The 26,703-nt window shown below is 43.4% G+C and overlaps 1 protein-coding gene across 1 annotated transcript in view; it reads left to right on the top strand.

Moving 5' to 3' along the window:
- Window positions 1-24,731, top strand: part of hspbap1 (hspb associated protein 1) — a 114,025-nt gene extending 89,294 nt beyond the window's left edge. The window contains exons 7-8 of the mRNA XM_059647529.1: window positions 23,141-23,251; window positions 24,219-24,731. Of these exons, the coding sequence (XP_059503512.1) occupies window positions 23,141-23,251; window positions 24,219-24,692 (585 nt within the window). The 3' untranslated portion in view covers window positions 24,693-24,731. The remainder of the gene's footprint in view (window positions 1-23,140; window positions 23,252-24,218) is intronic.
- The last annotated feature ends 1,972 nt before the right edge of the window (window positions 24,732-26,703 follow it).

The following is a 26,703-nucleotide window of genomic DNA, read 5'->3' as shown; positions in this document are numbered from 1 at the left end:
CGATAAGTCCCCGAGGCCTGATAATCTACATCCTAGAGTACTTAAGGAAGTATCTCTAGAAATAGTGGATGCTTTGGGCGTCTTCCAAGATTCTATAGACTCTGGAACAGTCCCTGCAGGTTGGAGGATGGCTAGTGTCAGTCCAATATTCAAAAAGGGAGATAGAGAGAAAACAGTGAATTAAAGACCGGTGACCGTAACATTGGTGTGGGGAGAATTCTCGAATCCATTGTCAAGGATTTTATAGCAGAGCATTTAGAAAGCAGTGACAGGATCAGACAAAGTCAGCACAGATTTATGAAGGGGAAATCATGCTTGACAAATCTGTCAGAATTCTGTAACGATTGAAGATTGAACCAGTAGAATTGACAAGGGGGAGCCAGTTGATGTGGTACATTTGGGCTTTAAGAAAGCATTTGACAAAGCCCCACATCAGGGATTAATGTGCATGATTAAAGTACATGGGATTGGGGGCAGTGTATTGAGATGGATAGGAAGCTGGTTGGCAGAGAGGAAACAGAGAGTAGGAATCAGGCCTGATTAGCTCAGTCGACAAAACATATAGCCAGTATGATAAGGGCCGTGGGTTCGAGCCCCACACTGGGCATGCTTGTTTGGGCGGGCAGCATGGTGGCTCAGTGGTTAGCACTGCTGCCTCACAGTGTCAGCGACCCGGGTTTGATTCCACCCTCGGGTGACTGTCTGTGTGGAGTTTCCACATTCTTCCTGTGTCAGCGTGGGTTTCCTCTGGGTGCTCCGGTTTCCTCCCAAAGACTGTAGGCTAGGTGGATTGGCCATGGTAAATTGCCCTTAGTGTTCAGGGATGTGTAAATTAGGTGGGTTGTAGGGGGATGTGCCTGGGTGGGATGCTCTAAGAGTCAGTGTGGACTTTTTGGGCAAAGGGCCCGTTTTCACACTGTAGGGATTCTATGAATTAATGGGTCCTTTTCAAAGTGGCAGGCAGTAACTAGTGGGGTGGCAAAGGGCTTGGTGCTGGGAACTCAGTTATGCAGAATATACATTAATGATTTGGATGAGAGAACAAAATGTAACATTTCCAAGTTTGCAGATGATACCAAATTGGTTGGGAGGGTGAACTGTAATGAGAATACATGATTTTGACAGGTTGTGTGAGTGTGCAAATTAATGGTATATGCAGTATAATTTGGATAAATGTGAGGTTATTCAGTTTGGTAGCAAAAACAAGAAGGCAGATTACTACCTGAATGGCTGTAGGTTGGGCAAGGGGACTGTGCAGCAGGACGTGGGTGTCCTTGTGCACCAGTCGCTGAAGGTACGCATGCAGGTGCAGCAGGCGGTAAAGAAGGTAAATGGTATGTTGGCCTTCATTGTGAGAGGTTTCGAGTACAGGAGCAGGGATGTGTTGTTGCAATTGTACAGGACTTTGGTGAGACCACAATTAGAATATTGTGTGCACTTTTGGTCTCCTTTTCTGAGGAAGAATGTTCTTGCTCTCAAGGAAGTAGAACGAAAGTTTACCAGGCTGATTGCAGGGATAGTGTGTCTGACTAGTGTGGAGAGATTGACTGGGTTGGGATTGTTTATGCTGAAGTTCAGACAAATGAGGGGGGATCTCATAGAGACTTTTAAAATTCGAACAGGACTGGAGAAGGTAGATGCAGGAAGGGTGTTTCCGATAGTGGAAACCAGTGGTCGCAGTTTGAGGATTGTGGAAGACAATTTAGGATGGAAATGTGATATTTCACCCAAAGAGTGGTGAGCCTGTGGGATTCATTATCACAGGAAGCAGTTGATGCCAAAACATTCAATGTATTCAAGAGGTGACGAGATATAGCTGTTGGGGCGAATGGGATCAAAGGTCATGGAGAGAAAGTAGGATTAAGCTATTGAGTTGAATGACCGACCATGGCCATGAAGAATCGTGGAGCAGGCTTGAAGAGCCAAATGTCCTCCTTCTGCTCTTATCTTCTAAGTTTCTATGAATTCAGTGAAAACATCTGGAATTAAGGGTCTAATGATGGCCGTGAATCCTTTGTCAATTGTTGGAAAGAGCCATCTGGTTAGCTCATGTCCTAAGGTTTTGGAGTAGTTCCGTAGCTCGGGTTGTGGGTGTTGAGGTTGGTTGGCTTGCCGAGCTGGCTTGTTGTTCTGCAGACATTTCATTACCATGCTTGGTAGCATCCTCAGTGCTGCCTCTGTTGAAACGTCGGTGTGTTTTCCTGCCTGGTTTTTAAACTCTGGAGTCCGTTGCAATGGATTGCCTCACTTCCAGGTTTCCTCCATAGTGTAATGTATATGGGGTCGAGTTCAATCTGTTTATTAATAGCATGCTTCTTGGATTGCCAGGCTTCCAGGAATTCTCGTGCTTGTCTCTGCCTAACCTGTCCCAGGATCTTGGTGTTGTCCCAGTCGAAGTGATGGTTCTTCTTGTCCATATGGATCGAGATAAGTGAGTGTTGGCCGTGTCTTTTTGTAGCCAGTGATGTTGCTGTACTCTTGTTGTTAGTTCCCATCCTGTTTGTCCGATTTAGTGTCTCTCGCAGTCTTTGCAGGGGATCTTGTAGATGACATTGGTCCTGTCCATGGAGGGGAGTGGGTCTTTAGTTTGGGTGAGCACTTGTCATAGGGTTGATGTGGACTTGTGTGCCACTCTGATGCCTAGCGGTCATAGGAGTCTTGTGGTGAGTTCTGATGTGTTCTTGAAGTAGGGTAGTGTGATGAGTGTGTCGGGGCTCTACACCTTGCATTCTTAGATTCTCCAGCACATTGCAGTTCCAATTATCTCTCTCCAAGGACAACTTGCTCGAACGATTGGACCTATGCCTGACCATCCACTTCTCCTTCAACGGCCAAACATAGTAGCAAATCAACAGGACACCCATGGGATCACCTATCTCCGGACTCATAGCAGAAGCCGTGATGTAAAGACTGGAAAGGACTGCCCTTCCGCAAATTCAACCTAAACTATGGATATGCTACGTAGACGACGCCTTTGTCATCATTAAATGGACCAAATTAGAAGAGAGACATGAACTCATAAACAACACACTCACCGGAATAAAATTCACCAGAGAGGAGGAGGAGAAAAACAAGCAACTCCCATTCCCGAACGTAATGGTAGAGCACAAGACAAATGAGGAACGGCAAACAAAAGTACACCGAAAAGCCGCACACATAGACCAGGTATTGAACTTCATTAGTAACCATCCCAGCACACACACACAAAGCTGCATGCAAACACTATTTAAAAGGGCAACAACACACTGAAGGCAACATGGAACTACGCCAAGAGGAAGATGAATATCTCTTCTAAGTGTTCAAGGATGATGGATATCCGAAGAACCGGGTCAGGAGATGCCTACAGGAGCAGCATCAGAAAGATTCTACACACCCCTCCACACTCATCTCACTACCTTACATCAGGAACATGCCAGAACTCACCATAAGACTCCTATGACCGCTAGGCATCACTGGCACACAAGCCCACATCAACCCTATGACAAGGGCTCACCCAAACTAAAGACCCACTCCCTGCCATGGACATGACCAATGTCATCTACAAGATCCCCTGCAAAGACCGCAAGAAACACTGTATCAGACAAACAGGATGAAAACGATCAACAAGAGTACAGGAACACCAACTGGCTACAAAAAGACACAACAAAAACACTCACTCATCTCAATCCACATGGACAAGGAGAACCATCACTGCCCAGGCAGTGTCTCCCACCCATCCTCCTGCTCTAACCAAAAAAAAGGTTCTCTGTGCCTGATTGGTAAGGTAACAAGTTTATTTTTAATTCTTTATTTTTTAAGTCTTGGGAATTTAGAATAATGGAAACGGAGGTCAGGGCAGTTGAATGTTCCTCCTGCAGAATGTGGGAGGTAAGGGTCACCACTAGTGTCCCTGCTGACTACATCTGCAGGAAGTGCACCCAACTCCAGCTCCTTGAAAACCGCGTTAGGGAACTGGAGCTGGAGCTGGATGAACTTCGGATCATTCGGGAGGCAGAGGTGGTTATTGAGAGGAGTTACACGGAGGTAGTCACTTCTCAAGTACAGGAAAAAGGCAGATGGGTTACGGTCAGGGGACGGAAAGGGAACCGGCAGGCAGTGCAGGGATCCCCTGTGGCCATTCCCCTCAACAATAAGTGTACTGTTTTGGATACTGTTGCGGGGGACGACTTACCAGGGGAAAGTAGTGGGGCACAGGTCTCTGGCACAGAGTCTGTCCCTGCTGCTCCGAAGGGAAGGGGGAAGAGGAGCAGAGCATTAGTCATTGGGGACTCCATAGTCAGGGGGACAGATAGGAGGTTCTGTGGGGATGAGAGAGACTCATGGTTGGTGTGTTGCCTCCCAGGTGCCAGGGTGCGTGATGTCTCTGATCGTGTTTTTGGGATCCTTAAGGGGGAGGGGGAGCAGCCCCAAGTCGTGGTCCACATTGGCACCAATGACAGAGGTAGGAAGAGAGGTAGGGATTTAAGGCAGAAATGCTGAGAGCTAGGACGAACAGAGTTGTTGTCTCTGGTTTGTTGCCTGTGCCACGTGCTAGTGAGGCGAGGAATAGGGAGAGAGAGGAGTTGAACACGTGGCTACAGGGATGGTGCAGGAGGGAGGGTTTTGGATTCTTGGATAATTGGGGCTCTTTCTGGGTTAGGTGGGACCTCTACAAGCAAGATGGTCTTCACCTGAACCAGAGGGGTACCAATATCCTGGGGGGGAAATTTGCGAGGGCTATTCGGGTGGGTTTAAACTAATTCAGCAGGGGGATGGGCACCAAAATTGTAGTTTGACTATAGAAAAGGTTGAGAGTAGGGTGGTCCGAAATAAAGTTTCATGGAAGAAAGATGGACCGGCAAGCAAGAAGTTGGATTGAAGTGTGTCTACTTCAATGCCAGGAGCGTCCGGAATAAGGTGGGTGAACTTGCAGCATGGGTTAGTACCTGGGACTTCGATGTTGTGGCCATTTCAGAGACATGGATAGAGCAGGGACAGGAATGGTTGTTGCAGGTTCCGGGATTTAGATGTTTCAGTAAGAACAGAGAAGATGGTAAAAGGGGCGGTGTTGTGGCATTGTTGGTCAAGGACAGTATTACAGTTGCCGAAAGGATGTTTGGGGACTCGTCAACTGAGGTAGTATGGGCTGAGGTTAGAAACAGGAAAGGAGAGGTCACCCTGTTGGGAGTTTTCTATAGGCCTCCGAATAGTTCGAGAGATGTAGAGGAAAGGATAGCAAAGACGATTCTCGATAGGAGTGAGAGAGACAGGGTAGTTGTCATGGGGGACTTCAACTTTCCAAATATTGACTGGGAACACTGTAGTTCGAATACTATAGATGGGTCAGTTTTTGTCCAGTGTGTGCAGGAGGGCTTCCTGACACAGTATGTAGATAGGCCAACAAGGGGCGAAGCCACTTTTGATTTGGTACTGGGTAATGTGCCTGGCCAGGTGTTAGATTTGGAAGTAGGTGAGCACTTTGGTGATAGCGATCACAATTCTGTTATGTTCACTTCAGTGATGGAAAGGGATCGGTATATACCAGTGGGCAAAAGTTATAGCTGGGGGAAAGGCAACTATGATGAGATTAGGCAAGATTTAGGGAGCATAGGATGGGGAAGGAAACTGCAGGGGATGTGCACATTAGAAATGTGGAGCTTATTCAAGGAAAAGCTCCTGTGTGTCCCAGATAAGTATGTATCTATCAGGCAGGGAGGAAACTGTAGAGTGCGGGAGCCGTGGTTTACGAAGGAGGTGGAATCTCTGGTCAAGTGGAAGAAGAAGGCTTATGTTAGGATGAGATGTGAGGGCTCAGTTAGGGCACTTGAGGGCTACGAGGTAGCCAGGAAAGACCTAAAGAGAGAGCTCAGAAGAGCCAGGAGGAGACATGAGAAGTTGTTGGCAGACAGGATCAGGGTAAACCCTAAGGCTTTCTATAGGTATTTAAGGAATAAAAGAATGACGAAAGTAAGATTCGGCCCAATCTAGAATAGTAGTGGTATGTTGTGTGTGGAGCCAGATGAGATAGGGGAAGCGCTAAATGAATATTTTTCAACAGTATTCAGTCTAGAAAACGACAATGTTGTCGAGGAGAATACTGAGATACAGGCTACTAGACTAGGTGGGATTGAGGTTCACATGGAAGAGGTGTTAGAATTCCTTCAGAAGGTGAAGATAGATAAGTCCCCTGGGTCTGATGGGATTTATCGTCGGATCCTCTGGGATGCCAGGGAAGAGATTGCCGAGCCTTTGGCATTGATCTTTAACTCGTCATTGTCTACAGGAATAGTGCCACATGACTAGAGGATAGCAAATGTGGTTCCCCTGTACAAGAAGGGGAGTAGAGACAACCCTGGTAATTATAGACCAGTGAGCCTTATCTCAGTTGTTGGTAAAGTGTTGGAAAAGGTTATAAGGGATAGGATTTATAATCATCTAGAAAAGAATAAATTGATTAGGGATAGTCAGCACGGTTTTGTGAAGGGAAGGTCGTGCCTCACAAACCTTATTGAGTTCTTTGAGAAGGTGGCCAAACAGGTAGATGAGAGTAAACCGGTTGATGTGGTGTATACGGATTTCAGCAAGGAGTTCGATAAGGTTCCCCACAATGGGCTATTGTACAAAATGCAGAGGAATGGAATTGTGGGAGATATAGCAGTTTGGATCGGAAACTGGCTTGCTGAAAGAAGACAGAGGGTGGTAGTTGATGAGAAATGTTCATCCTGGAGACCAGTTACGAGTGGTGTACCGCAAGGGTCGGTGTTGGGTCCACCGCTGTTTGTCATTTTTGTAAATGACCTGGATGAGTGCGTAGAAGGATGGGTTAGTAAATTTGCAGACGACACTAAGGTCGGTGGAGTTGTGGATAGTGATGAAGGATGCTGTAGTTTGCAGAGAGACATAGATAAGCTGCAGAGCTGGGCTGAGAGGTGGCAAATGGAGTTTAATGCGGACAAGTGTGCGATGATGCACTTTGGTAGGAGTAACCGGAAGGCAAAGTACAGGGCTAATGGTAAGATTCTTAGTAGTGTGGATGAGCAGAGAGATCTCGGTGTCCATGTACACAGATCCTTGAAAGTTGCCACCCAGGTTGACAGGGCTGTTAAGAAGGCATACAGTGTTTTAGCTTTTATGAATAGAGGGGTCGAGTTCCGGAACCAAGAGGTTACGGTGAAGCTGTACAAAACTCTGGTGCAGCCGCACTTGGAGTATTGTGTGTTGTTCTGGTCACCGCATTATAAGAAGGATGTGGAAACTTTGGAAAGGGTGCAGAGGAGATTTACTAGGATGTTGCCTGGTATGGAGGGAAGGTCTTACGAGGAAAGGCTGAGGGATTTGAGGCTGTTTTCATTCGAGTGAAGAAGGTTGAGAGGTGACTTAATTGCAACATATAAAATTAATCAGAGGGTTAGATAGGGTGGATAGGGAGAGCCTTTTTCCTAGGCTGGTGACGGCGAGCACGAGGGGTGAAAGATATAGGACAGTTGTCAGAGGTGGTTTCTTTACTCAGAGAGTAGTAAGGGTATGGAACGCTTTGCCTGCAACGGTAGTAGATTCGCCAACTTGAGGTACATTTAAGTCGTCATTGGAGAAGCATATGGACGTACATGGAATAGTGTAGGTAAGTTGGGCTTGAGATCGGTCTGATAGGTCGGCACCACATCGAGGGCCGAAGGGCCTGTACTGTGCTGTAATGTTCTATGTTCTATCACTTCGACTGGGACAACACCAAGATCCTGGGACAGACTAGGCAGAGACAAGCACGAGAATACCTGGAAGCCTGGCAATCCATGAAGCATGCTATTAATAAACAGATTGAACTTGACCCCATATACATTACACTACAGAAGAAACCTGTAAGTGTGGGAATCCATCGCAATGGGCCCCAAAGTTTAAAAACCAGGTGGGAAAACACACCGGCGTTTCAACAGAGGATGCACTGAGGATGTTACCCAGCATGGTAATGAAATGTCTGCAGAACAACAGACCAGCTTGGCGAGCCAACCAACCTCATCACTAATGTCCTTTAGGGCAGAAAACTGCCATCCTTACTGGGTTTGGACTACATGTGACTCCAGACCCACAGCAATGTGGTTTACTCTTAACTTCCCTCTGGGCAACTATGATTGGGCAATAAATAATGGTCCATCGAGCAACACCACCATCTCCTGAGTGAATAATAAAAAAGCAACTTGATCTTGACGTTAAAAACTGAAAGAACTGTGTATGCTGTAAATCAGGAACAAAAATAGAAGTTGCTGGAAAAGCTCAGCAAGTCTGGTAGCATCAGTGAAGAAAAAAAATCAGAGTTAACGTTTCTGGGATGGTGACCCTTCCTCAGAACTGATGGTAGCTGGGAAAACATTGGGTTATATGCAGAAAATAGGGAGCGGGGTGAAATAGGGAGTAAACAATAAGATAGATCCTGAAGAGAGAGAAGTGCAGTTAGACAAAGGGGTTGATAACTATCTGACTAGGAGGGTGACTAGCTGATAATGGGGACTGTTAGTGATTAGTAATAGATAGTGTGTAATGGCAGGCCATGTGAAAACAAGGCCTGGTGTGTGGGGTATGGGGCTTGGACATGGGAGAGTTTAGGCCCAAAAATTATTGAAATTACTCTCTACCACAGCCCCCTCTCTCTTTTCTGTATATGATCCAACTTCCTGTCAGCTACCATCAGTTCTAAGGGTCACCAGACCTGAAAAGTTAATTCTGATTTTTTCTTCATAGATGCTGCCCGACCTGCTGAGCTTTTTCAGCAACTTCTATTTTTTTTCATAATCTTGACATTATCTATCTACCTTTCACAAATGCACCTTCCATCCTTTTATGTGGCACTACCGTTGTGCCAAAATAGGTAGATTCAAATATGAGATCCTGTCAGCTATCATTTGCAGCAGAGTTGTATTTAACCACTGTAAACTAACAGCTCAACATATCCCCCACTCTACCATTCCTATCAAGACAGGTTCCATGGAATGACAGGAAAACATGTCAGGAGCAAAACCATGTACACCTAAAAATGAGGTAGTAACTCAGTGAAGCTACAGTCCAGGATAAATTGTTTGCTAAACAGCAGAAATAGCATGCGATAGATAAAACCAAGCTAAAGTTTGATGAACAACAGATTAAATGGGAACTCCGCACGACTGTTGTATCTAGCCATAAATGGTGACAGGCAATAAAACAACTCACTGGAAGGGATAGTAAGAACTGCTGATGCTGGAGTCTGAGATGACAAGGTGTAGAGCTGATGAACACAACAGGCCAGGCAGCATCAGAGGAGCAGGAACGCTGTCATTTCGGGTCAGGACCCTTGTCAGCTTTCCTGTTCCTCTGATGCTGCCTGGTCTGCTTTGTTGTCACTGGAACGAGACACTTGATTCATATCCCCAACCAGTAAAGGCTATTATACTAAAGACCTGTGACCAAAATGAGTGTACCCCAATCAAGGTATTGTGGTACAATCATATCTCTGGCATCCATCTGACAATATGAAAGATTGTTCAGATATCACCCAACCATAAAGAAAGCAGGAGAAATCCTTTCCAGCCAGTTACCACCCAGTTGGTCTATTTTTGTTTATTGGCAAAGCAATGGAAGATGTCTCTGAATGTGCTGAAATGTGGTGCTTATTTCGTGATTATCCACCCTCTGACACTGTTTGGATTCTGTTGGAGTTACTTCACTCCAGACTTCATTGACTGCCTTCTAAAAATGAGCCAAGAGTGTCATGAGGGCATTGATTGATTGAGTGTGACATCAAGGATCCCCAGCAAAACTGCAGTTAAATGGAATTACATAGAAAACATTGCGCTGTCAAAATTCACAACCAGCACAAGACAAGATGGATGTAAGTATTACAGAGGTTAATTATCTCAGCCCTGTATGTTGCTGCAGATGTTCCTTGGGACAATGGTCTTCAGCTACTTTGTTAATGACCTTCCCTCTTGGATCGGAAATAGAGACATTTGAAGCTGTGCAGTGGTCATTGCCATTTGCAACTTTTCAAACACTGAAGAAGGCCAAGCTTAGGTGAAGCAAGATGTGGGCAGTATTCAGACTTGGGCTGATAAACAGAAAGTAACATTTGCTTCCTCACGCTTGCCAGACAATGAACATTCTCAGCAAGAAAAAATCTAACCATTTAACCTTGACGTTCAACAGCATTGCCATTTATGAATTTCTACCATTAAGTTTACATCCTGTGAATACCATTGACCAGAAACATGACTGGGCCAGCCGTATAGCTATTGTGGTCATGAGAACAGATAAGAGTTGGACAATTCTGCTAAGCGTGACCCACCTCCTGAGTCCCCAAAACCTTTCCTCCATGTTCAAATCAGGATAGAATATTCCATTTGCCAAAATGAATGTAGCTCCAGAAACACTTCAGAAACTCAATACATAATGAGGACAACTTGATTGGTACCTCATCCAGCAGCTTAAACATCCCCACTTCACACCCTGCTCACGGTCTTCGGCCACGCTCATCCCTAGCCATACCAAAAGTAGCTAAATTGTTGATTGAGTTGCTTCACGGCCTCAGTAGTCTGCAGAGCTCCCTTTTTAATACTTAGGGAGTGGTCAGAGAGACATTTCCTGGATTAGGCTTGTTTTATTGTTAACATCTCCCACGGGATTACATTGCTGGCGGGAGCAGTGGGAGGTGTAGTGATGATTCATGGCACTTAATGGTAACATTGCTGTATTTAGTTCTCATGAAATAATAAAATACATAAATTATACAAAATATGTAAAGCCTTAGGTCAGTGAATGAGAGGCTGATTATTTCCAAACTCTCCATTTTATGGGTTACATTCTGGGCAATATTTATCCCTGAACTGGAATCATTAAAAACAGATTATCTCATTGTCCCAGTGTTGTCAGTGTGATCTTGCTGTGTGCATTTCCTGGATTCCAAAATATTTATTGTATTTAATTATAGGAAGGTAGGAGGTGTTAACTGGTGATTCACTGTGACCTATAAAAAGGAATTGATAAAAATTACTTTTTTGTGTGAGGTGCTACATGTTTATAATATGTCACTGTCAATAAATGCTTATGATGTGTGTAAAGATCGACTGTAGTTCCATTTTTCACCAGCTATCTTTCGATAATATAATAATTACTACATTTCAATAAATACTTCACTGTATGTTAGGCTGTGCATTAAAAGCAAGCTCTTTTATATTCATACAGCTTGTATTTTGCTTTGTATTATAGAGCTTCTTCATTTGTCCTTCCTTTAATACTTCATTTGCTGTCCTCCACTCCTACGCAGAAGACAGGAACAGTGCTCAGTCCTTGTGTTCACAAATCAATTCAATGACAGTAGCAGGATGAATGGAGCAGAGGCAGAAATTGGGTGAATCATTTACTTATATACAAATTGGATTTCCAAGTAAGCAACTTGATCATAAAGAAGCCAAGCAGCATTGCAGATTATGTGGTTTGAGAACTTTGGCAACTTAAGCACATACGTGATATGTATACAAATACACTACATTGCGTGCAAGTCTATTTATATATAAGTAAATGTATTTACAAATAACTGAATATTCATATGCACATTTAAATTTTTTCTTGCTGCAGCATGTCTCCTGCAGTGCTATGTGTTTAAAGGTCTTGACTTTCATTAGACCTATGAGCCTCTAGATGGTGCAAACATTAATGTTCATTGTGCAGAGTAATGTAAATTTATGAATGTGACCTTCTGCTAAATTTCAGACTGATTCAGCATATGTTTAGTTTATTCATATCACATTCCATAGTCAAGTATCATGATACACTCTTTGGACTTAAAAAAGAATGGTCTCACCAACTGGAATTTAAAAGCACTGAAATATTTTCAATGCTGAGAGCTTAAGAAGCCAGAAAAGGTTCGGAACTATGTAGAAATGAAACACTTTTATGTGATAAACACAACTTTTATTTGTACAAAGGCAAGTTACTGTGAATACAAGGGACAAATGCAACAGATGCTGGAAATCTGAAATAAGGACAGAAAGTGTTGGAAACACTCTTCCCTTGAATAAATAGCTGAGCATTTGGGAAGCAGTGACAGAGTCAGCATGGATTTTCAAAAAGGAAATTGAGTTTGAGCATTCTGATGGAACTTTCCGAGTATGTAACTAGTATTGTTGATAAAAGGGAACAGTGGATATGGTATACTTGGACTTTCAGAAGGATTTCAATAAAGGACTCACGTAAGAGATTAAAATTAAAGCACGTGGTTTTGAGGGTAGTGTACTGACATGGTTAGAGAAATGGTTGGCAGATAAGGAAACAAAAAGTGGGCAAAAAGGTGTTTTTTCTCAAGTGCCAGGCAGTGACTAATGGGGTGCTGCAGGGATCAGTGTTAGTACCTCAGCTATTCACAATATATACGTGATTTAGATGAGAGAAATAAATGTCGTATGTCTAAATTTGCAGATGACACACAGCTGGTGGAAGAGTGAACTGTAAGGAGCATGCAAATGTGCAGAGGAAAGTGAGTTGAGAATAGGTCTTAAGGAGCCTCCAAAGAGATATAGATTAGTTAACTGAGTGGACAAAGATCTAGAAAATAGTGTATAAGCTATAATGCTCTCTGAAGGGTCTAGGCCCGAAACGTCAGCTTTTGTGCTCCTGAGATGCTGCTTGACCTGCTGTGTTCATCCAGCTCCACACTTTGTTATCTTGGAATCTCCAGCATCTGCAGTTCCCATTATCCCTGAAGAAGGAAATCAGGAGGGTGAAAAGGGGGCATGAGATAGCTTTGGCTGTGAAGATTGGGCTGAATCCAAAGAGATTCTTTAAAATTATTAAAGGAAAAAGAATAACTAGAGAGAGAATAGGACCCCTCAAGGACCAAAGTGAACATGCCTGGAACTCCATTAGATGGCCGAGGTCCTCAATGAATATTTCCTCTGTGTTTTCCGTGGAGAAAGACATGAAGACTTGAGAACTTGGGTAAGTTAGTGGCAATATCTTGGGGACAGTCAATATCACAGTAGAGGAGGTGTTTAATGTATTAGAATGTGCAAAGGTGGATAAATATCCTGGCCCTGACCAGATATAACCAAGAACCCTGCGAGATGCTAGTAAAGAAATTGTGGGGAACCTGACTGATATATTTGCATCATCGTTAGCCGTGGGTGAAATCCCGGAAGACTGGAGGGTAGTGAATGTTGTGTTCTTATTCAAGAAGGGTTGCAAAGAAAAACCTGGGAATTACAGACCAGTAAGCTTGACATCTGTGGTAGGTAAGTTACTTTAGAAGATTCTGAGGGATAAGATATACATGCATTTGGAAAGACAGGGTTTGATTAGGAGTCATCAGCACAGCTTTGTGCATAGGAGATCATGCCTCACTAATTTGTTAGAGTTCTTTAAATAAATGACCAAGAAGGTGGTTGATGGCAGGGTGGTAGATAGAGTCTGTATGGATTTCAGTAAGGCGTTTGATAAGGTTCCACATCGTAGACTGCTCTGGAAGATTAGATTGTATGGAATCCTGGGAGAGCTGGCACATCGGATACACACTTGGCTTGATGGTAGGAAGCAGAGGGTAATACGGGAAGGATACTTGTCAGACTGGAGACCCATGACTAAGGATGTGCTTCAGGAGTCATTGCTGGGCCCATTGCTGTTTATCAATGATTTGGATGAGAATGCACAAGGCATGATGAGTTCGTTTTTGGAAGACACTAAAATAGGCACTAATGTGGACAGTGAGTAAGGTTATCGGAAATTGCAGCAGGATCTTGATCAGGTGAGGAAGTGGGCTGAGAAATGGCAAATAGAGTTTAATATAGATGTGTGAGATGTTGCATTTTGGAAAGTCACATCAAGATAGGAGTTTCATGGTGAATGGTAGGGCCTTAGGGAATGTAGTGGAATGGAGGGACCTTGGAGTTCAGGTGCATAATTTTCTGAAGGTGGAGTCACAGGTAGACAGGGCAGTGAAGAAGGCTTTTGGCACAGTGGCCTTCTTCAGTCAGGGCATCGAGAACAAAAGTTGGGAAGTTATGTTGCAGTTGTACAGTATGTTGCTGAGGCCACACTTGGAGTATTGTGTTCAATTTTGGCCACCTTGCTACAGGAAGGATGTTGTTAAAATGGAAAGAGTGCAGAAGAAATTTACAAGGATGTTACCATGATTCAAGGGACTGAGTTATAGGGAGAGGTTGGACAAGTTTTTTTTTTCTTTAGAGCATAGGAGACTGAGGGGGAATCTTATCGAAGAATATCAGATCATGAGAGGCATGGATAGGGTGAATGCATTCAGTCTCTTTTCCCTAGGTTTGGGGAATTGAGGACTAGAGGACATTAGTTTAAGGTAAGAGGGAAAAGAATAAATGGGAACCTGAAAGGCAACTTTTTGACACAAAGGGTGCTACCCACATGGAATGAGCTGCCAGTGGAAGTGGTTGAGGCAGGTATATTAACAACATTTGGTTGGCACAACATTGTGGGCTGAAGGGCCTGTTCTGTGCTGTACTGTTCTATGTTCTATGTTCTATTTAAAAGGCATTTGGATGAAAACATGGATAGGAAAGATTTAGAAGGATATGGGCTAAGTACAGGGAAATAGGGTTAACGTGGCTGGACATTTTGGTTGGCATGGACCAGTTTGGACTGAAGAGTCTGTCTCTGTGCTGTGGCACTCAGTCTATGCGAGAAGGAAATATGATAGGATAGAATAAGGTCCTCTTTCTACGATAGGAGCGCTATTACTAGATAAGTGTATAATCATAGATCAGGTAGTGAGTTGAGCCAAGCATGAAAACCATGAAAGGTAAGGGCTTTTTTCCTTGGAGTAGGAGAGGTGATGTGTTGATTAGAATAGAGGAAAAATATAGAATTTCTGACTGCTGATAAGAAACAGATTGTAAATGTTAGTGATTCAGTAGAGAGCAGGAGATTTGCAAGGGTCTATAAATCTCTACCGCGTACTAGGCGGAACTCCTCCACTGCTGTTTGAAACAGTTCCAAGCACAGTCAAAGAGTGCCTTGCTTTAACATCCTGTAGCAAAGCACTGTTCCAAATAGTCAGCCTAGACATTAGTCATAAAGTGATACAACATGGATACAGGTCCCTCGGCTCAGACTGGTCCACTCAGCTAGCTCCAATTGCCTGCATTTACTCCATATCCTTCTAAATCCTTCCAACATGTACCTATCCAAATGTTTTTTAAATGTTGCTATTGTATCTGCCTCAACCACTTTCTCTGGCAGCCCATTTCCATATATTCACCACCCTTTACATGAAGAAGTTCTTAATTCTTTCCCCTCTCACCTTATTCTAAAACTTTCTCTATTGAACATAAGTTTGTTATTAATTTGTTATTATTACTTGAAGTAAGCTTTCTGCTTTAGTATTGAGTGGGTGTTCAGATAAGTGGGGTATGGATGCTAGGGCAGTTGCTTGCTCCTCCTGCAGAACGTGGCAGTTGGGAGATGTGGCACACGTCTCCGCTGGCTACATCTGTGGGAAGTGCACCCAGCTACAGCTCCTTGAAAACCGTGTTAGGGAAATGGAGCTGGAGCTGGATGAACTACGGATCATTCGGGAGGCAGAGGGGGTAATTGAGAGGAGTTATCGGGAGTTGGTCACTCCTAAGGCTCAGGATGAGGATAGATGGGTTACAGTTAGGGGGAGGAAAGGGGACAGACAGACAGTGCAGAGATCCCCTGTGGGCATTCCCCTCAGCAATAAGTATACCGTTTTGGATACTGCTGGGGGGGATGACCTACCAGAGGAAAGCCATAGTAGTCAGTTCTCTGGCACTGAGCCTGACACTGTGGCAAAGAAGGGAAGGGGGCAGAATAGAAAAGTACTCGTGGTAGGGGACTCGATAGTTAGGGGAATCGACAGGAGATTTTGTGGGCAAGATCGGGATTCCCGGAAGGTATGTTGCCTCCCTGGTGCCAGGGTCCGGGACGTCTCCGATCGGGTGTATAAAGTTCTGAAAGGGGAGGGCGAACAGCCAGAAATCGTGTTACATATTGGCACAAATGATATAGCCAGAAATAGGTTTGAGGATATAAAAAGTGATTTCAGGGAGTTAGGATGGAAGCTGCAGAGCAGGACGAACAGAGTAGTGTTCTCTGGTTTACTACCGGTGCCACGAGATAGCGAGGTGAGGAACAGGGAGCGGGCGCAGCTGAACACGTGGCTACGCAGCTGGTGTAGGAGGGAGGGCTTCAGATATGTTGATAATTGGGATGCCTTCTGGGGAAGGTGGGACCTATACAAGAAGGACGGGTTGCATCTGAACTGGAAGGGGACCAATGTCCTGGGTGGAAGGTTTGCTCGAGTAGTTCGAGAGGGTTTAAACTAGTATGGCAGGGGGGTGGGAACCTGAGCTGTATACCAGAGGTGAGCGTTGATGCAGGTGAGGCAGTAGCAAGAGGTAGACCAGCTAGTGGGAAGGATTTTCCTGGGAAGGAACCAAGGGATCGGTTAAAGTGTGTTTGCTTTAATGCAAGGAGTATCAGGAATAAAAGTGATGAACTTAGAGCATGGATCAGTACCTGGTGCTATGATGTTGTGGCCATAACAGAGACATGGGTTTCTCATGGGCAGGAATGGTTGCTGGATGTTCCAGGGTTTAGAACATTTAAAAAGAATAGGGAGGGGGGAAAAAGAGGAGGGGGTGTAGCACTACTAATCAGAGAGGGTATCACAGCTACAGAAGCTTCCACTGTCGAGGAAGATCTGCCTACTGAGTCAGTATGGGTGGAAATTAGGAACAGCAAGGGAGTAGTCACCTCGTTAGGGGTTTACTACAGGCCCCCCAATAGCAGCAGGGAGATTGAAGAAAGCATAGGTCGACAGATTTTGGGAAAGTGTGGACGCAGTAGGGTTGTTGTAATGGGTGACTTTAACTTTCCTAATATTGATTGGAACCTCCTTCGAGCAGAAGATTTGAATGGAGCTGTTTTTGTAAGGTGTGTTCAGGAGGGTTTCCTAACGCAGTACGTTGACAGGCCGACGAGGGGAGAGGCCATTCTAGACTTGGTGCTCGGAAACGAGCCGGGGCAGGTATCAGATCTTGTGGTGGGAGAGCATTTTGGTGATAGTGACCATAACTGCCTCACATTCTACATAGCTATGGAGAAGGAGAGGATTAGGCAAAATGGGAGGATATTTAATTGGGGAAGAGGAAACTATGATGTGATTAGACATGAGTTAGGAAGCATGGACTGGGAGCAGTTGTTCCATGGTAAGGGAACTATAGACATGTGGAGATGGTTTAAGGAACAGTTGTTGGGAGTGATGAGTAAATATGTCCCTCTGAGACAGGCAAGAAGGGGTAAGATTAAGGAACCTTGGATGACGAGAGCGGTGGAGCTTCTAGTGAAAAGGAAGAAGGTAGCTTACATAAGGTGGAGGAAGCTAGGGTCAAGTTCAGCTAGAGAGGATGACATGCAGGCAAGGAAGGAGCTCAAAAATGGTCTGAGGAGAGCCAGGAGGGGGCACGAGAAAGGCTTGGCAGAAGGAATCCGGGAAAACACAAAGGCATTTTACACTTACGTGAGGAATAAGAGAATGGTCAAAGAAAGAGTAGGGCCGATCAGGGATAGCATAGGGAACTTGTGTGTGGAGCCTGAGGAGGTAGGGGAAGCCCTAAATGAGTTTTTTGCTTCTGTCTTTACGAAAGAAACCAACTTTGTAGTGAATGAAACCTTTGAAGAGCAGGTGTGCATGCTGGAATGGATAGAGATAGAGGAAGCTGATGTACTGAAAATTTTGTCAAACATTAAGATTGACAAGTCGCCAGGCCCGGATCAGATTTGTCCTCGGCTGCTTTGGGAAGCGAGAAATGCAATTGCTTCGCCACTTGCGAAGATCTTTGCATCCTCGCTCTCCACTGGAGTCGTACCTGAGGACTGGAGAGAGGCAAATGTAATTCCTCTCTTCAAGAAAGGAAATAGGGAAATCCCCGGCAATTATAGACCGGTAAGTCTCACGTCTGTCGTCTGCAAGGTGTTAGAAAGGATTCTGAGGGATAAGATTTATGACCATCTGGAAGAGCATGGCTTGATCAAATACAGTCAACACGGCTTTGTGAGGGGTAGGTCATGCCTTACAAACCTTATCGAGTTTTTTGAGGATGTGACTAGAAAGGTTGATGAGGGTCGAGCTGTGGATGTGGTGTATATGGACTTCAGTAAGGCATTTGATAAGGTTCCCCATGGAAGGCTCATTCAGAAGGTCAGGAGGAATGGGATACAGGGGAACTTAGCTGCTTGGATACAGAATTGGCTGGCCAACAGAAGACAGCGAGTGGTAGTAGAAGGAAAATATTCTGCCTGGAAGTCAGTGGTGAGTGGGGTTCCACAGGGCTCTGTCCTTGGGCCTCTACTGTTTGTAATTTTTATTAATGACTTGGACGAGGGAATTGAAGGATGGGTCAGCAAGTTTGCAGACGACACAAAGGTCAGAGGTGTCGTTGACAGTGTAGAGGGCTGTTGTAGGCTGCAGCGGGACATTGACAGGATGCAGAGATGGGCTGAGAGGTGGCAGATGGAGTTCAACCTGGATAAATGCGAGGTGATGCATTTTGGAAGGTCGAATTTGAAAGCTGAGTACAGGATTAAGGATAGGATTCTTGGCAGCGTGGAGGAACAGAGGGATCTTGGTGTGCAGATACATAGATCCCTTAAAATGGCCACCCAAGTGGACAGGGTTGTTAAGAAAGCATATGGTGTTTTGGCTTTCATTAACAGGGGGATTGAGTTTAAGAGTCGTGAGATCTTGTTGCAGCTCTATAAAACTTTGGTTAGACCGCATTTGGAATACTGCGTCCAGTTCTGGGCGCCCTATTATAGGAAAGATGTGGATGCTTTGGAGAGGGTTCAGAGGAGGTTTACCAGGATGCTGCCTGGACTGGAGGGCTTATCTTATGAAGAGAGGTTGACTGAGCTCGGTCTCTTTTCATTGGAGAAAAGGAGGAGGAGAGGTGACCTAATTGAGGTATACAAGATAATGAGAGGCATGGATAGAGTTGATAGCCAGAGACTATTTCCCAGGGCAGAAATGGCTAGCACGAGGGGTCATAGTTTTAAGCTGGTTGGTGGAAAGTATAGAGGGGATGTCAGAGGCAGGTTCTTTACGCAGAGAGTTGTGAGAGCATGGAATGCGTTGCCAGCAGCAGTTGTGGAAGCAAGGTCACTGGGGTCATTTAAGAGACTGCTGGACATGCATATGGTCACAGAAATTTGAGGGTGCATACATGAGGATCAATGGTCGGCACAACATTGTGGGCTGAAGGGCCTGTTCTGTGCTGTACTGTTCTATGTTCTATGTTCTATGTTCTATGTTCTAAACCTATTCCTTTTAGCTTTCAATTTCCCACGCCTGGGGAAAAAGACAAATGCTCATCCTATTTATTTCCCTCATGATTTTGTACACCTCAGTAAGGTCACCCCTCATTCTCCTATGTTCCAAGGAATAAAATCCTAATTTGGCCAACCTTTCCCTATAACTCATGCCTTCTAATCCTGGCAACATCCAGGAGAATGAGTGACGACCTTATTGAGGTATATAAAATCATGAGGGGCATAGATAGAATGAATGCACATAGTCTTTTTCCCAGGGATGTGGAATTGAAAACTAGAGGGTGTATGTTTAAAGTGAGAGAGGATAGATTTAAGAAGGATGTGAAGGGGCAACTTCACACAGAGAGTGGTGCGTAAATGGAATGGGCTGTTGGGTAAAGTGGTTGAGGCAGGCACAATGGCAACATTTTAAAAAGACAAGTATGGACAGGACCGATGGCATATACAAGATTCCCCGCAGAGACTGCGACAAACATTACAATGGACAAACAGGAACGAAATTAACCACAAGAGTACGTGAACATCAACCGGCAACAAAAGGACATGACCAATACTCGCTCATCTCCATCCACATGGATAAGGAAAACCAGCAATTCAACTGGGACAACACAAAGATCCTGGGACAAGTGAAGCAGAGACAAAATGGGAATTCCTCGAAGCCTGGCTCTCTACTAAGAAAGCCATCAATAAACACACAGAGCTAGACCCCCATATACAATCCATTGCAAGGGAAAACCGGAAGAGAGGTAATCCAGCTCAATGGACACCAGAGTTTAAATAACAGGTGGGAAAACACAACGGCACTTCATTGGAGGCTGCGCTGATGATGTTACTCAGCAAAGTAACGAAACGTCTGTGGAACAACAAACCAGCTCGACGAGCCAACCAACCAACCACAACATCCACAACTTGAGCTAGAAATCTACTGTCAAACCCTGTAGGAGTTGAGACATCATGTTCAAGTTATACAGGTGAGGCCTTTTCTGGAGGACTGTGCAGTTCTGGTTGCCTTGCTATAGGAATGATATTATTAATCTGGAGAGGGTTCAGAAAAGATTTACTAGGATGTTGTCAGAAATGGAGGGTTTTAGTTATGAGGAGATGCTGGATAGGCTGGGACGTTTTTCACTGGAAAATAGGAGGCTAAGGCGTGACCTTATAGAGGTTTATAAAATCATGAGAAGCGTAGATAAGATGAATAGCAAGGGTCTTTTCTCTAAAATGGGGGGTTCTAAACTAGGGGGCATAGTTTTAAGGTGAGAGGATTAAGATTTTAAAAAGGACATGAGGGGCAATTCTTTACATAGAGAACGTTTTGTATGTGGAATGAACTGCCGTGGAAATGGTGGATGTAGGTACAGTCACCGTTTTTAAAATACATTTGGATAAGGAAATGAATAGATAAGATTTAGTATGGTATGGGTCAAACACAGGCAGGTGGGACTAATTTAGTTTGAGAACATGGTTGTTGTGGACTAGTTGGACTGAAGGATCTCTTTCCATGCTGTATGACTCTATAATTAAAAGCTAAAATTCCATTTACCTGCATTATTACTTGTTGAATGTCATGATATCAGCAATAACTTCAGCGAAAAATATATTCTGAAGAACATAATGACTCCCAGGAGATAACTTACAAAGTAGAATGGAAATGTCGTCTCTCTATCTTCCTGTTTGACTGAACATTTGTGCTTTTGGCTTGATCCTCTGGTCTATGCTGTGTGTGAATGAAGGTAGTAGTGAAAATATACCTCAACACATGTGTTAACCCCCAATACCAAAGTGTCTTTTGTATTCAATGTATAGGGAGTGGAATTAGGGGAAGAAAGATTGAAGTGTTGAATTTTGATGACAACCATGTGAAAATAAGAAAGGGTCCTGTGGAGATTCTCTGTTTTCTATAATCGAACATGTCCCATATGGTACGTAGTTGACTGCATTAGATCACTTTTTGAATTTTGTTGTAGGATCTCTAATTACTCAAGGGCACGATCTTCAACAATTCAAGTGATATGGTTACCTCTCTTATTGTATTATAGTTTATATGATTACTGTAATATTATAGTAAAACAGCAAGCATCTGTATGAGTCTTTACTTATTGTGATCTGACGGGCGAGGAAGTTTTAAATCCAACTGTTACTATGCATTACATGCTATTCTTGCTCAAGGGTAGTTTCTTATTTTCTCTTCATGTTGAGTGTCAAATCTGTCCTTCCCTGCTTCATGTCAAGGGCTGCGCATTTTGGTAATGTTTCCCTTGTACTTATTTTGCCTGAGCAAAAAGATTTGGGTGTTCATAAACCAATCGTGAAAAGTTTGTGATCAGGCACGAAAAGCAATTTAAAAATCTAATGGAACATTGGCTTTTATCTCTAATGACTGTTGTACAAAGTGGGGAAAATATGCATAGTTTTATATACATCCCTCATCAGACCAAGCATGGTTGGGGGCACTGCACCTCTGGAAAGATATATTGACCTTGGAGGAGTCATAAGATGTAGGAGCAGAAGTGGGCTATTCAGCCTGTCCAGCTTGTTCTGCCATTCAATGAGAAGATGGTTGATCTGATGATCTTCAACTGCTCTTTCCTGCTTTTTCCCTCTAATTCTTTATTCCTTATCTGATTAAAAATGTCTATCTGAGTATTGATATACTTAAATTACACAATCCAGTATTTCTCTGTGGTAAAGAATTCCACAGATTCATTATCTCCTGAGAGAAGAAATATTTTCTCATCTCTATCCTATACTTGTACCCCCTCTCCCATTGTAAAATTATTACCACTGGGCCTTGACTTTCCTGCAAGGGGAAACAAAACTTTCTACATCTACCCTGTCAAGTTCTCCAAGAATCTTGTACATGTCAATGAAGTCACCTCTGATTCTTTTATATTGCGGCACGTAGAGACCAAATCTAGTCCACCTAATCTTGTAAGACAGTCCCTCCATACCTGGTATCAACCTTCTCTGGACTGCCTCCAATGCAAGTATATCTTTCCTTGGATATTGGGCCCAAAACTGTTCTCATATTCCAGCTCTGGCCTGACTAGTGCATTATATATATTTCAAAAAGCTCCCTTTTATACTCTCTTTTGAAATATAGGTCAACATTTTGTTTGCCTTCCCTCCCCTATTACCCGCTGAACTTGGATGCTGGTTTTTTGAGATTTATGGACAAAGACTCCAAATCCCTCTACTTTATAGCTTTCTGTAGTCTTTCTTCCTAATATTCACTCCCCTTTCTTTGTGCCAAAATGCATAACCTCACATTATATTCCATCTGCCATGTTTTGCCAACTGACTTAACCTGTCTATGTATCCCTCTCCATCCTCACCACTTGCCTTCCTACCTGTTTTTGTCTCATCCACAAACTTGGCTATAGTATATTCACTTTCTGTCATTCAATTCACTAGTATATGTAGTGTACATTATTGCGGCCCCAGCACTAATCCCTGCGATATACCAGTGTTGAAATACAGACTCTTTCAAGTTATACCATTGTTTAAGGAGTCAACTGGTGAGAAAATAATGTATAAAGCTGACTTTCATTCCCTTTGAATCTGGTTCGTTAAAGGGTGATCCAATTGAGAGACTTGAGGGACGATTCTTTAGTGTAGATAATGAAAATCCAAGATGATAATCTTGAAATTAAAGTAAGAACTTGACCATCAGGCATGAAGTCAGGAAGCATTGATCCAAACAAAGAGGGAATGGAACTCTGGAATTCTTTCCCTACTTTCCCCTATCCCAACCAAAATATAATTTGTGTGACATTTTTACCGTGGATCTAGCAGTGCTTCTTATCCCACGTTGTTGTGTCATCAGGATGACGACGATGAAGCCAGAGTTGGGGAAGCATTGGCTCGCACTGTGGTGTGTGCTCTCAAGACAGCAGACCCTCGTGCTCATATTGCCAGCTGGCTGAACACCACGGAGGTGCGTATGTCAGTCTCTAGTCTGTGGGAGCTTTGGTGAACTGGCCTCATGTTGAATTTAGTCACAGTGGGTCTTGTTGTAAACTAACTGTTAATTTCATTGTTGACCTTGTGCGTGTGTGAACACAGAAAAATCTGCAAACCACAACAGATAAGTCAATTAACTGCTTCAGCTGAAAATTGCACCAAAAACATTCACCGGTTTTGGTGGCTGACTGACTTATTGTACATCTAAGATAACTAAGCTTCTGGCTTTGCTCATGGTATCTGACTGTGTTGTAAGTGACATGGTGAATGTCCAAGAACTAGTGAAGTTAGTGGTTGATGCTAAAGTATATTTGATTAGTGCAAACACCCAATGATCTAAAGAAGACTAACGGTTTCAAAACTTCTTATAATTTAGAAAATAAGAGGCTACCTTATTGAAACATTAAAAAATTCCTTTGGGGACTAGACAGGGTAGATGTTGAAAGGTTGCTTCCTTTTGTGGGAGACTATGGTACAAGCTCAGAGTAAGAGATCACACATTTAAGGCAAAGGAGGAAGTTTTTTTTCACTGATGGTAGTGAATCTGTGAAATTCTTTACTGCTGAGGACTGTTGAGGCTGGCTCATTAAGTATATTCAAGGCTCAGACCGATATTTAACCAGTAAGGGAATCAAGGATTATTGGGAAAGGTGGGAAAGGTAGGAAAGTACAGTTGATGATTATCAGTATGTTTCTCACTCAGGTAGAGTAAACCTGATGAGCTGATATTTTATAATCTTATGGAATAGTTATGATGATTGAATAGGGAATGTAAACAGTAAGAAAACATTTTCTGATAGGCTCCAGATTTCCAGCGGCCAATCAAATTGGGCAGGACTTTTGTGTAATCAATTGAATATGAAGTGAGAATCTGCTCGAGATGAACATGTTGAAATGATCATTATATTTACGAATCAAAGCTCTTCTTTCTTTTTATTTAGGTTGAAGTCACTTCACACGAGACAAACTTGCACTATGTCAATCTTGCAGTTCAGGCCTGTTTAAATAAGCGAAAGATTTGCTCCTCAGAAGGCAGCAACCTATCAGCATGGAGTTCATCTGCCTTTAAGAGAAGGAAACGTAATTCAGGTGATGGGGCAGAACACTCTGCAGGTGCAGACCCTAAACACGCCCTGATCACCAGCATCCCTTTCGGGCCTAATCTACTTCCGGTTGTCCGAGACACAGAAGCAACAGCCCAGCAGGGAGTGCCCAGTGAATCGAGGGAGACGAACATTGCTCTGAGCAACAACCTAGAAGCCAACGTTTGTATTGGAAAAGCGGATAGTAATTCCAAACATGCTGGAGTTCACAGCACAATGATATCCACTGACAAGTTGTTGAACTGTTTGGTTCACCCTGATGTGATCAGCTTAATGACTGAAATTCTGCTGGACGATCATTTCTCTCATTAGTCAGACAAGCTCTTCAGTGTCCATTGATTTTATTTTTTAGTGTGGAAATAAATTATTCCTAAAAGGAACTGACTTGATTTATCAATATTATGCAGTCATAAGAAATAGCTGCTGGTGTAAGCCAAAAGGCCCCATTCCACCATTCTGTAAGATCATAGCTAATCTTCTGTGTGAACTCTACTTCCCTTCTTGGTCAATGACTGAGCGTCTGGAATAGAGGTTATCAAAAACACTCAGTCCTTGAAATGAAGCGCTGTTATCTTACCTCAGACCCAATGCTTACTGTTTATCCTGTGGTTATGTCCCCTCACTCTAGATGGACTTGGCCTCAATGACAGTGTCTGGTTGTCACTGTTCTTGGTCACATTTTTCTGATCGCTGCTGGAAATTACTGTGTCAACTGTCACAATGTTTCTGCGGTCTCTGGACAGCTGTGTGGGTCACCTTGTTGTATAAGTAAAAGTGCTTATTTATCAGCCGATTGCAAATATTCCACAGTGAAGGTTTAGCAGGAACTGTAACATTTCAACAGTCATCACACTTTATTCTTTTGTGGAGTGTGGGTGTCATTGGAATTTGTCACCAGTCCCTAACTGCCCTTTAACTGAGTTGCACAATTCAGATGGTAGCTAAGAGATAACCATTGGCCTGGAGTCGCATGTAAACCAGACCAGGAAAGATGGCAGGTTTCATTCCCAGACTACATTCATGAACCAGACTTTTTTAAGAAAATACCAATTGTTGAGGTTATTATTGAGACTGGTTTTATAAATTCAGATTTTTATCAATTGTGTTTGGATTCTACAACTAGCAGTGTTGGGAGTTGAACCTCTGTACTCAGAGCATTAGCCTGCACCTCCAGATTACCAATTCAGTAACGTTAGCACAGGGTACCATCTCATCCCTAAACTAACAAGTGAAGGATGAGGAGCATTAAATGTTGGCAAGGCATCCTGTGAAAGATGAAAGGTTTGTCTTCAAAATGTCTGTTGTCTATATTGATGGATCTTAAACATGAAACAAGACAATACAATAACAATCCTCTGGCAGAAACAACAATTTGTTGACATGCAGTTAGAAATCCTATAATTTCAATTATGACAAGTTCAGCATGAATAATTAGTCAATTTTTGCTGACTAATCCCAGAGTCTTGCACGTTATTCACTCAGATGCTCAAAAATTTACCCTTCTTTGCCAAAAGAGTCAGAGGTGAGTGTAATCTTACTGTTTATCCTGTGGTTGTGTCCTCCACTAAGAAGAAAGTTCTGGGGAACCTGACAGGTCTCAAGGGGGATTAATCACCCAGATCAGATGGACTACACTCCAGAGTGAAGGAGATAGCTGAGCAGATTGTAGAGGCATTGGTGGTGATCTTCCAGGAATTACTGGAGTCAGAGAAGATCCCAAAGGACTAGAAAATAGCTAATGTGATACTGCTGTTTAAGAAGGGAGGGAGGCAGAAGGGAAATTTATAGGCTGGTTAGCTTGACCTCTGTCATTGGTAACATTTTAGATTACCAAGGATGAGACAGTGGAGTACTTGAAAGTACATGTTATGATAAGGCTGAATCAGAGCGATTTCAAGGGGAAGTCATGGCTTACAAATCATTTAGAATTCTTTGAGGAGGTAAAGAGCATGTTAGACAAAGGAGAGCCAGTGGATGTGATCAATTTGGATTTCCAGAAGGCCTTTGACAAGTGCTGCACAGGAGCCTGCTAAATAAGATAAGAGCCCATGGTGTTAGGAGCAAGATACTGGCATAGACAAAGGATTGGCTAACTGGTAGAAGGTAGAAGAGAATGGATAAAGGGGTCTTTTTTCAGAGTGGTGACTTGTGGACTTCAATGGGGGTTAGTGTTGAAACCACAACTATTCAAGTGCATTAATGATCTGCATTAAGGACTAAGTTTGTAGATGACACTAAGATAGGTGGGGGGACAGGTAGTTTTAAGGAGGCAGGAAGGCTGCAGAAGGATTTGGACAGGGTAAGAGATTCAGTAAAGAAGTTT

This window comes from Stegostoma tigrinum, chromosome 7 (genome assembly GCF_030684315.1).
Source record: "Stegostoma tigrinum isolate sSteTig4 chromosome 7, sSteTig4.hap1, whole genome shotgun sequence".
NCBI lineage: Eukaryota > Metazoa > Chordata > Chondrichthyes > Orectolobiformes > Stegostomatidae > Stegostoma > Stegostoma tigrinum.
The sequence above is the reverse complement of the archived record's forward strand: the minus strand, read 5'-3'. Positions and strand labels throughout refer to the sequence as shown.